This window comes from Nothobranchius furzeri, chromosome 2 (genome assembly GCF_043380555.1).
Source record: "Nothobranchius furzeri strain GRZ-AD chromosome 2, NfurGRZ-RIMD1, whole genome shotgun sequence".
Lineage (NCBI taxonomy): Eukaryota > Metazoa > Chordata > Actinopteri > Cyprinodontiformes > Nothobranchiidae > Nothobranchius > Nothobranchius furzeri.
In genome coordinates this window covers 47,159,764-47,171,831 of record NC_091742.1, presented here as the reverse complement: position 1 = coordinate 47,171,831, position 12,068 = coordinate 47,159,764, and the positions used below count along the sequence as shown (strand labels likewise).

Sequence of the window (12,068 nt, the reverse complement as noted above, 5' to 3'; positions counted from 1 at the left end):
CAGAAACAAATTTGTCACGGTTTATTTTGATGATATATTGATTTTTTCCAGGTCCCTCACAGAACACCGCCAACATGTCCGAGCTGTGCTTCAACGACTCCTCGAAAATCGCCAGTATGTCAAAGCCGAAAAATTTGAGTTTCACATCTCGTCCGTCAAGTTCTTAGGCTTTGTCCTGGAGAGTGGTCGGCTGAAGACAGACCCTGATAAGATCGAGGCAGTTCGGACATGGCCAACCCCTGAAATATGTAAGCAACTTCAAAGGTTTTTGGGTTTTGCAAATTTCTATCGATGTTTTATCAGGAACTACAGTCAGATAGCCACACCCCTCACTCGACTCACCTTAGTCAAGGTTCTGTTTCTGTGGTCCCCAGAGGCCGACCACACCCTCAAGACCAGTTTCACCCAGGCACCCATTCTCACACGCCCAGACACCTCTCTGCAGTTCACCCTAGAGGTTGACGCATCCGATACTGGAGTGGGTGCTGTACTCTCCCAAGTCTCCCCCACAGATCACCGCCTCCATCCATGCACCTTTTTCTCCCGTCGTCTTTCGTCTGCAGAGCAGAATTACGACGTGGGAGACCGGGAACTTCTGGACATCAAGCTGGCTTTGGAGGAGTGACGTCACTGGCTGGAGGGTGCAGAACTTCCAATAGTAATCTGGACAGATCACAAGAATCTCGCATATTTAAAGGAGGCTAAAAGACTAAATCCTCGTCAGTCCCGCTGGTTGTTGTTTTTCTCCCGATTCACCTTTGTTATCTCTTTCAGACCTGGCTCCAAGAATGCCAAACCCGATGCAGTATGCTTCTGACAAAGACACCAAACCCACTACCATCCTACCAGCCTTCTGCATTGTCGGCTCTATAGCTTGGGACATCACCAATAAGGTACTGGAAGCCCAACGTTTGGAACCAGACCCAGGTACCAGTCCCCCACATAAAACATATGTTCCTTCCAGCACTCACGGCTCCCTAATCCACTGGGCACACACTGCTAGATTTTCCATTCACCCCGGCCTTGGCAGAACCTTAGCATTCATTCGTAGAAACTTTTGGTGGCCTTCAATGTATAAAGATGTGAAGGAATACATTAGCGCCTGTCAAGTCTGTGCCATGTCGAAAAGTAGCAACCAAGCCCCTCAAGGTCCTCTCCAACCCTTGCCGGTACCTCCTCGCCCCTGGTCTCACATAGCCCTAGATTTTGTGACTGGTCTACCTCCCTCTAAGGGCTTCACTATCATACTCACTGTAGTTGACCGCTTTTCAAAAGCCTGTCATCTGGTCCTGTTTTCTTATCAAACTTGAATATACATGACTCAATAAGCAATTTTGCAGATGCTTGAAATGCGCATTTCATTGTACTCATTTATGCTATCATCAGGTAAATTTAAACATAATTTTGATGTTATTAGACAAAGTTTGTAATGTATTGTCTGTAATTGTTTAACAGCACTAATCAGGTACACTCAGTAACAGAATAAATGTTATTTTGAGACGGTTTGAAATAGAAATTTCTACTGCTGTAAAGTTATATGAAGCCTCCTCTGTTTTCTCTGATTTTCTCAGCTCAACCTATCCAGCTGTGACTGCGCGGTGTTGAAGGGTAGTATAACTGGATCCCAGTTCTTGGTATCTTTAACATTGTAGACATATTTTTTTCACCAGCCCTAATTTTGTTTGAAATAAACTGTAGAAGAAAAAAAATACAATTTGTAAGTTATTTGAAATTTTCCTCCTAATTTCCGCTAGTATATGATGCATTCTCAACTTGAAGTGTCCCCCAGCCAGCATATTCCGTGAGTTTGAGTAACACACACTTCTATGAACCACGAATGAGTATTGTAGATGTAGTGTCATCTCCTATAAACTATTTCAAATTTTAACAGAATACTTGCAAATATCCAGCGGAGGATCACCATGGGAGAGCAGAGAAAGGCCATCAGCCCAAGGTGTGTAAACACAGTTTGTTTGTGTGTTTGTTTGTTTGTGTTTAGTGCCATCTGAAAGTGCAGCTGACCACAAAACATGTACTCTTCTTTATTTAAACGTGCAGATCAAAGACTCAGAATTGCTGCACAAAAGGTAACCAACATACGTTCTCCTCTCTGCCCCTGAAATAAAAAACTATATCCTGAGACCCATGTGATGTTTCTGCATTTGCCTTCAGTATACGTGCAGGACGAAGAGGTCTGGGACTCAGATGAGTATGTGAGTATGAAGCTACGTGTTCATTTGAACTGATTTCGTTGTAGAAACAGATCTGATTTAGGGATAACATTATGCTGTTGCTCAGAACAGTGGAGGTGATAATGAATACATGTGGCCTGAGGAGAAAGCCAGTGAGGAAAATGACGTCTTCAGGCCAACTTTTGCTGAACCACAGTCAGGATGTCCTCTCTCACCAAAGCTGCAGAAACAGCCTCCACCGTGAGCTCCTGATGGTCCCAGAGGTAACAGAAACACTCAGACGAGTCACCGTGCACACAGAAATTAAGATGAAAACAAAACGTGACTGATTTTCCTGTTCAGAGCTGTGCAGATGGGATATAGGCTGTTATTGTTTCATACTGAAGTAAAACAGTAATGCTGTTTACTAAAACCCAACAAGGACACTTTCTCCTCAAAGATCTTACAAATCCTCCGGTGAAAGTATGTTTTCTGACTTTACAAATGTGTTCATCTTTTAATTTGGAACACTAAATGATTTTATCTCTAATAAAATCACTTATTCCAAATACTAGCTTCCGCCGCTAATGTATAAAACGTACACAGCCAGGGCACCTTTGCCCTTTACACACAAACTTTTAACAATGAATCATTCCTTTTTATTTTGTGCCATTGGGATACAAACACGGCCAACAATCAATATGTCCACAAGAGGGCAGCAGTGATCCATCCCTGAGGACATCGTCTCAGCCTGGAGCCTTCATCTACCTTTCTGAATAAAATGTAACCTCCTCATCATCAGCTGACTGGTTTATTTACCTAGTCCTTATTGAATGTAAATATCTGTTTACCTCTTTTCCTAGAGCCAGCTCCTCCTGTCCCATCTCAACCTGCTAAGTTAAACAAACCAACACAAACTCCAGCAAAGGTGAAACTACGTGTGAATTTAAGGTCCCACCCAATATCTGATGAGCACTTATTCATGGAAGTAGTTGCTAGTTTGCACTATATGTGCGTACAGAGTCACGACAGCAGATGGTGATGTTGCACTACAAACACAACAGGACCTGGTCAACAAGCTTGTTTATTAGCTCACCTGAGCTACGTTCCACAACATTACTTTTTACATTACTGTATTTTTTCCCCTATCCTGGTGAGCCCAGTGTTTGGATCCCAGCTGGTATGGAGCACAGCTGACCCGACGTCAGGCTGAAGCGGTCCTCAGAGCGGTGAGCAAGGTCAGATGTCGCGTCTCCCTGGAATAAAGGATCAGACGTAAAGAAATGCAAATATGAACACGAAGGCTTCGTCTTTTCTTCTTGAAGGATGGGGCGTTCTTGGTGAGGGACAGCTCCAAGACATCGTCTGAGCACCCCTACACCCTGATGTCGCTGCATCAAGGAAAGATTTACAACATCAGGATCCGTCACCTAGGCAACTCTTACCTGCTTGGCATCGGCCTAAACAAAACCGAGGTGAATGAAGACAGATGATAACTGAATAAAACTCGGTGTGTTTGCTCAGATTGAAGAGAAAAGTTCTCCTCTTAGGCACACCCTGGGGTTTGTTTGATGCCAACTTGTGCTGCTCTGCCTCATTAGGCCCTTGTGGTTTTCAGCATGTGCTGTTGTGTTTTAGAGTTTCCCTGGGTTGAAGGAGATGATTATCCATCACACCAGCAACCCGCTGTTGCTCACTGATGCCAAAGACCGGCACTCTGCAGGGCTCTGACCAGCACCAGAACCCGGTTCCACAGCTGTCTCTTTGTTCTTTGTGATAATTTATGGATGTGTGGCTTGTTTAGGTGTGTTTAAAGCACAAATGTCACAATCTCCACAAACACAAAAAGGTCACCGTTATGTCATTCCTCTGCTTTCACTATTTTTAGTAAATAGAACCAAAATAAAAAAAGATTTAATTTCCCCGTGTTTCTAAACCACGAACTTCAGGAATACAACCTTACCTCTCTCTGCTCCTGATGCTTCAGTTTCAGTTCAAATGCGGCGCTGCGGCTTCAGGGAGTTTTTTGAGGAATGCCAGCCTGTCAGGGTGGCCAACGCAGAGGATCAGGTCGCATTGCTTCAGATGGGTTCTCACTGCCAACGGAGAAGGCATACCTCCTATCACAGTTGCCCCAGGTCCACAACAACTGTTGTTACTACAAAAATCAAACAGGCAGAGTGCAAAAAGCAATAAAAGAGCTTGCCTGTCCTTCAGCATGACTCCAACTGACTGGACTGTACATGATTGTTGATATTTTTATGTCAACATCACCTATTGCACATAACAGTCTCATGAACTCCCACAAACAGCTGCTGTTAGAATAAAAGATCCCCGTGAGCAGCCAGTTCAGCGTGACCTACACAATGTGGCTCTAAAATCCAATTCAACTGGGAAAACTAAATGTAAACAGCAAATATTTAGTGGATATTTACTGTTGAAGGAAAATGAATGCAAACAATATCGTTTGGCTGCTTTTGCACGTTAAAATTGACATCAGGAAAAAACAAACCCTGCCATGCACTGTGTGTCATTCTGATATCAAAGCTGAGACGCTGGTTTCCAGAGCAGATTAATATAATGGAACTGACTGCAACAGGTCTGCAGACTCACTCCAGCTCCCTCTTTACCCACATGTCCCCTGTGGCAGAATACATTTCAACACTCTGCTTCACATCAGAATCGCTAGCAGACAACCATCGGTGTGAAATCCATCAGTAGCATCACGTAAATCTGGACCGCTGACATCTACTGGCAAGGCTAAGCTGGGCGTAAGTAATAATCCACTTTAGGTATCCTGTTCCAAACACAGGGCAGATGCTTTCAGACATCTTGGTGTGTAAGGTGAATGTGTGGAGATGGATCAAACGCACACGCCAGCTGATCCATGCTGTCGGACAACGAGTCCAGCCCTCTCAGGATGTTTTCCAGATCAATGCAGGAAGTGTCTGCGGCGTGTGCTGCTGCACTCTTTGCGGTTTCCATCTGAAAAATAATTAAATGTTTGTGCAATTTGTTCCGAATAGCATTAAATCTGTCAGGAGTTTCATTCAAGAGTAAAGTGTGCTTGTGCAATATACATAAAAGCAATGACAGAATTGGGTCGAAGCAATAAAAGATGCAAGTCTCTGAAGTCGATGTTCATAAAAAATGACAATGTTCTTCTTCTTCTATTTTTTATTTAACATTTCAGAAAAATGAAAAGAAAAGACACAAAGGCTAAAATTACACCTAGAGACCAGGAAACAGGCTGGCGGCCTGATTCAACTCCTGCAACTTAAATAAATGCTACATCTGGCCAACTCCAAATAAAGTTCAATCTGCATATTTTGAATTAGATCCAAGTATATAACATTAAATCAAAACGCAGAATACACTTGAATATGAATATTAGGGGTTTCAAGCTATTTAGCAGACATACATGTCAAGACCGACCTAAAACAAAAGCAACACACCAAAATAAAGCAGGGTGAAGAAATCAAATGTCACAAAAGCTCCTAAAAAAAACCGATTCACAAAATTAAAGGGACTCGTTACAAAGGAGATCTCTTCAGCCTGCACTAAATGTTGCTGTGCTGTATTTTACAGCAGCCTGAGTGTACATCCTCTACAGCTAAATATATTCGGTTCAAAACATTTAGATCTAATCTTAGTGTTACATTTGTAGATCTGATTCAAAATACATATCTAAATAAGATGTGCATTTTTATTTTTTGCTTGTTATTTTGCTGCCGGCGCCTGATAACCAGATCCAAACCGGTTTAGGAAGTTGCTCCTGAACGCAGACATGGATGCAACTACAGAAAGCTCCGGGAACACATCATCTTTGATTAAACGCTGTGGCATCAGGCAGCTCCGGACTCCGGCTCTCCGTACACAGCCGACTTGCACCGGAGATAAGCCTCCTGCAGCTCCCGCATGGAGTCCACCACCTCGGGGCTGGTCCGCAGCACCACCATGTCGTGGGCCATCCACGTCACCTGCACTGCAGGTGGACGAGGATTTTAAACGTGATTGTTTTTAACAAACACAGCAACGTAAGGTCAACACCACATCAGTAAACAGCGACACGTTCACCCACCTGTTTGGTTCTCAACAGCATCAGCCATCCTCTCCAGCTCCGTGTTCAGCTCCAACATGTCGGCGTCGCTGCTCCGCGACAGCTGCACGTCCGGAGGCGAGTCTGTTATCTAGTTAGACAGGTACCGTGGTCTTAACCCCACAAACAACGTTTCTGTAAACACAACTTCACTAGAGCCAAGAACGCTCGCGCTTTCACCGGGACCGGCCACCAAGTTTAAAGGTTGGGGTTAGCAAGCATGCTAGCTTGGAACCCCACACTAAAAACGGTTAGGTTTTGATGACCGGAAACGCCATTGTTTACCGAGTGTGTTCGGAAGGAGGTGGGGAGACGGACATCCGGATAAGGCGCTTCATTTAAGTCAATAAATGTTCAAATGTAGCCACGGTTGAGCACTCACCATGAGAAAAGTTGACTGGTTTCTGAGAAGGAACGTTCAGGTTTCGGTTCAAACGGAGCGCGCGCTCGTTCAGGCTCCCTGGAGAAGCTCTCATCGGTCCTGAAGAGGAGAGAACACCACGCGCGCGCTAACACCAGAGTTCTGCTCTAAAACACGTACGAGTTCTGTTATCATCGGTTAGATGATGTTCAAACTCATTTCTTGGTTTGTTGGCTTCCCTCATAAATTAATTTATAAAAAACATAAATAGTGACAAAAATGAGAAAACTGCTAGATAAAATATTTTATGTACGTTTTTCTTCCTTTTTTAAATATATTTTGATTGTATACGTCTAATCCATAGTCATGAAATTAAACCAGTGAGTTTGTTTTGAGGGAAGCAAAAATTAACTGTTGGGTTGAACATTAATATGTTTTGGGGGCAAGATATATCAGGCTGATATCATTAAAAACACCGGTTTAACCCTTCACTCTGCCTCTGTATTCCTATCTCGGACCTAAGTTACACAGTCCGTTTAATGAAGAAAAATATGGACAAGTTGTGTAACTTAAAATAAATAAAAACGGAGTGAAATTATTTTGATTATGTTTAAATTAGTCGCTTGAGTGGATTCACAAATTTTAGACACTTTTAAACATTGTCAAACTACAATTCAAGAATCTACCAGCTGGAATATTGAGGATTTTTTTAAGTATACGGTTAAATTTGAATCTAAATATTTGATGTGATGGTTGTCTTCAGCTTATTTGCCATCAGAAGTGATATTTCTGACTATTACATTTTACTGTTTCTTGTGATTAGTTCATCGCCACTATCTGTAACCTGTTACCTGTGAAATGGCACAAAATAACATGTTATCAAATGTTTTTTAAATTAAAGATTAAACAAATAAAATGACACAAATAGCCATTTTGTTTTGTAAGATAAAGTTTTAATTCTCTGCATAAATATATTTAGTTTAACTCCATAATTAATGACATTACAAAAATTAAAATGAAATTTACAGATGGCTAAGCTACAATAGTGACTGACTAATGGCTTGAATGGAAAATTATTTATATGACAGAGAATAAAACCCTCCAGGGGACTGAACTAGCTGACAACAGGAAAAAAGGAGAAAGAAATGGAAAGATGTCTCACCTGAGAAAACAGCCAATCAAATTTGACAAGGGGCGTTCCCATGGGAGTAGATAAAGCAGGTGTAACAGGTGACATCTTGACATAGAGCAAGGGCAAACGGACCAGAAAGAAGCCAAGAAGAGTAGCCTACGGTTTTTAAGTTCAGAGAGAATCGCTCGGATGAGCTGAAAATCAAACGCGTTATAAGGAGTGGGGGGAAATCCTTTCGTGCACTGCTAAATATCACCCAAAGGAAGGACAACCAGAAGCAAACGCTTCAGAAGAGGCTGAGAGGTGAGATGTCTTCTTTTGAGAGCCAGGGCCAGTCTCCTCCTCGGTGTGGCCCACAGTTTCCGAACGTGGGCCAGGAGCCCCCTGAGCTCAGCATGTACGGTGACTGCTACTACCCTCCTCCCTCCTTACCGAGTCCTCAGCGTACCACTCCGACCTCATACGACCTGAGCGACTACACCACCTCATCGCCAAACCCTTACCTTTGGTTCAACAGCTCTGGCATCAACACGTCGTCGTATTTGTCTTCTCCTGGCCCGCCCGGCAACCCCGGCCCTCCCTTTGTGCCTCAACACTATGGCATGCAGAGGCCTTACCTGGGTCCAGCTGGACCTGGGGGTCCAGGAGGAGAGCTGAGCTGGTTCTCACTCCCCTCACAAGAAGATCTGATGAAACTGGTCAGGCCTCCTTATTCTTACTCTGCTCTCATTGCCATGGCTATCCACGGAGCACCAGACAAGAGACTGACCCTGAGTCAGATTTACCAGTATGTCGCCGATAACTTCCCTTTCTACAACAAGAGCAAAGCGGGCTGGCAGAACTCCATCAGACACAACCTGTCACTCAATGACTGCTTCAAGAAAGTGCCACGAGATGAGGATGATCCAGGTAATACATTTAGATTTTTAAGTTGTGGCACGTTTCTTTCATTCTCTTTAGCAAACAAGTGCTTGCGCAAGCGATTTAATTTATTCTAAATCTAATCTGAATCCCGCCCTATAGGTAAAGGCAACTACTGGACACTTGACCCTAACTGCGAGAAGATGTTCGACAACGGAAACTTCCGCCGCAAAAGAAAAAGAAAGTCTGATTCTCTCGCTGGTGGTGATGGCAGCTCGGGGGCTCCAGAGTCAGGAGACAGCGAGCGAGGCAGCCCCAAACACCCTGCCCTCAACATGTCTCCAACAGCGGACAGAATTCCCTCCCCCTCTCTGTCAGGCTCCACACCGTGTCTCAGCAGCTTCTTGTCTGAGATGTCCACAGTTTCTACAGGAGGATCAAATGAGGTGGGAGGTGATGGGTTGAGCAGGCCGCTTCAGATCAACCTTCCTTTAGATGGGCCTCACAGATCCACACAGCCAGGAAGCTTCAGCAACTACTCCCCCAACTCAGGTGTCCCGGAGTGGGTACCACAAATGCTGACTCCACCTGCGCACTCCTCTTCACCCACCCATTCATCTCTAAGTTACTCAAGCCCCATCGTGAGCCAGTACAGTGGCTCCAGTGGGCATTTCTACCCTGCACTCGGCTCTACAGGAATCATCTACCATCGAGAGGGCACAGAGGTCTAAAAACGGGGAGAGGGGATATGTTTAGAAAGACTGTTGAAAGTAAACATTTAATGTCTGGTGTTACTTTATTTTAAGAGGTGTTGTGCTGTGAAAGACAATACACAAAGAGGGGGAAAAAGTACGTTTGCGCTGACAGAGACAGTTGAGATCACCGTAGCGTGTGACAGTCGAGTAAAGCTCCTCCAATTCCCACAGAAACCGCTGAGTCAGGCCTCCGATCAGCAGCCACTGAGACTGTTTTAGCCTCGCTTTCAGATCCTTGTCAGCTTTTATTTCAACTTAAGCTAGCCTCTATCAGATCTGACTCAATATTAACCGAAGCTAAGAGCCATCTGCTGACACCACACGGCTATGCGTGATTGATGGTATCGCCCTTTCAGCGCACAGGCAGCACATTCAGAGGTAGTTAAATTTCACTGTTGTTGTCAACATGGCCACTTCTCTATAAAGTATACACCTAAAAAGTATACATGGTATGGTAGTGCTACATTAAAATAATGGGATTATTTTACAGTCTGGGAGTGTAATATACAGGTGGTAAATGTATATAAATTCATGTTTTGTGGTTTGTTATGCATGATTGTTGGTTTGTTGGCTCAACTTTCCATGTCATTAATGAATTTGTAAGGCGTGCTTCATGCTGTTATGTCGTGTTTTTGATATTAATAAAAAGTTTTAGGATTACAGCTTCATGTGCATATTTTTTGGGGACTGTTTGGTTTATGGAACCCACTTACCCGCACCCTGACCCTGATTAGCAGGGAAAACACGAGAAAGGGAAAGTAAGACCATAAATCCTGACAGAAAACAGTCCTGTCAGGAGAGCAGTGACCAGCAGTGTGGAACCTGCATGTTAGTGTAACCTGAGCCTTGTGTGATGGATAGCTAACTGATTTTTCTAAACGTTGGAAAGCCACATTCCCATGCTGTCCCCCTTCCTAACACAAAACACTAAAATCTCCCCGTGTCCTACAATATACACACAGATAATGCTGACTGGATGTGAGCAGCTTTAGTAAGGAGATAGGGGATTAACTTCAGAGAGGCTGCACAGAAATGCAGTGGGAAAAAGCCAATTTACCACCATTTATCAGCTAATAAGTCCTTTATGCCTTCATTTGAACATGTTACAGATTTCTTAGTTCAGAATGATTTTAGCAATTAAGAAAACAAACAGGAATGATTTATTGTTAGATGAAAAACAGTTTTATTTTGTGTCTGCTAAATAAAGGCTGTAATAGTATGAGATGGTAAATGAAAGTAGTTTAAAAAGTTGGTGGTCCACCTCGTCGATTATGTCGACTCACTGGACTGTTTTTGCACTCTTGATGCTGCATAAAGTGTTATTTTAATCATCAGTAAAAGAAAAATAATATATCAGTGGGTTGTAATGAACAGTAAGAATTTGGTAAACTGCAGCAAAAATGTTCTTTATATTTAAAAAAATAAGCCATTTTGTCCAGTTTTATTCTGGTCAGCTTAAATAAATTGAAACCCATTTAACTGGTGTCTCCCTTAGGCTTGTATTTACCCAGAAACAAAGGGCAGCATGACAACAATTTACACTAAACACACAGGTGGAAAAAGAAGGCAGGAAGGATGTGAGGGAGAAGGGAAAAACACCCTTCAAGGGTACGAAGTGGAATTTATTATCTTGGCACTAAGGGTAAAATATCAGAGGGGCAGCAGGTTAACCTGTCAACATTTGCATAACTGATGTTAAAACAAGTGTCAAGGATGCGTTTGAATGCTCTATTGGTTTTGGGTCAGGCTTATTCCCATTTCACATTTAACTGGATGAAAAGTTATGTGTCACATGAACCTAAAAACAATAAAGGAAGCTACCTTGATTTCCAAATATATGGAGAAAACGTTTTTCACCATGTGACCAAACGGGGCAATACAGTGCTCAGCATAAATGAGTACACCCCCTTTAAAAAGTACAAATTTAATCAGCAGCTGAATGAAAAAAACAACGACATCCAGAATTTGCACAAGGCTGGTTTTATTGAACACGTGTTTAACTCCCTGACATGACATTAAGGTTAACAATATAACTTAGATCACAAAATCTTCAGTTTTACTAAAATCGGTTGAAGCAAAAATGAAAACACCCCACAACCAAAACTACATGTAGTACTGTGTATGATCACTGTGATTTTCAAGGACAGCACCAAGTCTTCTAGGCGTGGAATGAACAAGTTGGCGACATGTTGCAACTTCTATCTTTTTCCATTCTTCAAGAAGAACCTCTTTTAGAGCCTGGATGCTGGATGGAGAGTGATGCTCAGTTTGCTGCTTCAGAATTCCCCACTGATGTTGGATTGGGTTCGGATCAGGAGACATACTTGGCCATTCAATCACCTTCACTCTTCAGAAATGCAACAGTAGCTTTAGATGTGTGTTTTGGACCGTTGTCGTGTTGGAAAAGTGCACGACGACCAGGTGCACGGATTGATGGTGGCATCTTCTTCGTCAGTATAGAGCAACATTGTTGAGTTCATGATACCATCAATGAAATGCAGCTCCCCAACATCAGCAGCACTCATGCAGCCCATGTAAGGACACCGCCACCACCGTGCTTCACTGTAGGCACCATGCATTTCTCTTTGAAGTCTTCACCTTTACAATGCCATGCAGTTTTGAAATCATTAGTTCCAAAAACAGTGAGCTTTGTCGCATCACTCCAGATTACAGAGTCCCAGTAGTCTTC

The 12,068-nt window shown here is 43.1% G+C and overlaps 2 protein-coding genes across 3 annotated transcripts; one reads left to right on the top strand and one right to left on the bottom strand.

Annotated features, from left to right (window-relative positions):
* Nucleotides 1-5,330: 5,330 nt before the first annotated feature.
* Nucleotides 5,331-6,799, bottom strand: syce3 (synaptonemal complex central element protein 3). 2 transcript variants are annotated; one of them, XM_015941904.3, is made up of 3 exons: nucleotides 6,653-6,799; nucleotides 6,253-6,361; nucleotides 5,331-6,156 (listed from the first exon to the last, which is right to left on the bottom strand). In XM_015941904.3, the coding sequence occupies exons 1-3, from the start codon at nucleotides 6,653-6,655 to the stop codon at nucleotides 6,017-6,019; spliced, it is 252 nt and encodes an 83-aa protein (XP_015797390.3). In that variant the 5' UTR covers nucleotides 6,656-6,799; the 3' UTR covers nucleotides 5,331-6,016. The 2 variants fall into 2 exon arrangements, with proteins under 2 accessions (XP_015797390.3, XP_070402210.1); XM_070546109.1 differs by lacking the exon at nucleotides 6,653-6,799 and having other exon boundaries at nucleotides 6,253-6,645.
* Nucleotides 6,800-6,856: 57 nt separating this feature from the next.
* Nucleotides 6,857-10,041, top strand: foxi3b (forkhead box I3b). Its single transcript, XM_015941906.3, has 2 exons — nucleotides 6,857-8,672; nucleotides 8,787-10,041. Exons 1-2 carry the CDS (start codon nucleotides 8,072-8,074, stop codon nucleotides 9,353-9,355), a joined length of 1,170 nt encoding a protein of 389 aa, XP_015797392.1. The 5' UTR covers nucleotides 6,857-8,071; the 3' UTR covers nucleotides 9,356-10,041.
* The last annotated feature ends 2,027 nt before the right edge of the window (nucleotides 10,042-12,068 follow it).

Excerpts from the sequence above, each read along its gene's own strand:
- syce3 (XM_015941904.3), bottom strand. Across the intron at positions 6,157-6,252 it reads TGCTGTTGAGAACCAAACAG|TGCAGGTGACGTGGATGGCC; the intron begins GTGGGTGAACGT and ends GTCCACCTGCAG.
- foxi3b (XM_015941906.3), top strand. The coding sequence starts at position 8,072 with ATGTCTTCTTTTGAGAGCCAGGGCCAGTCTCCTCCTCGGTGTGGCCCA. Across the intron at positions 8,673-8,786 it reads ACGAGATGAGGATGATCCAG|GTAAAGGCAACTACTGGACA; the intron begins GTAATACATTTA and ends CCCGCCCTATAG.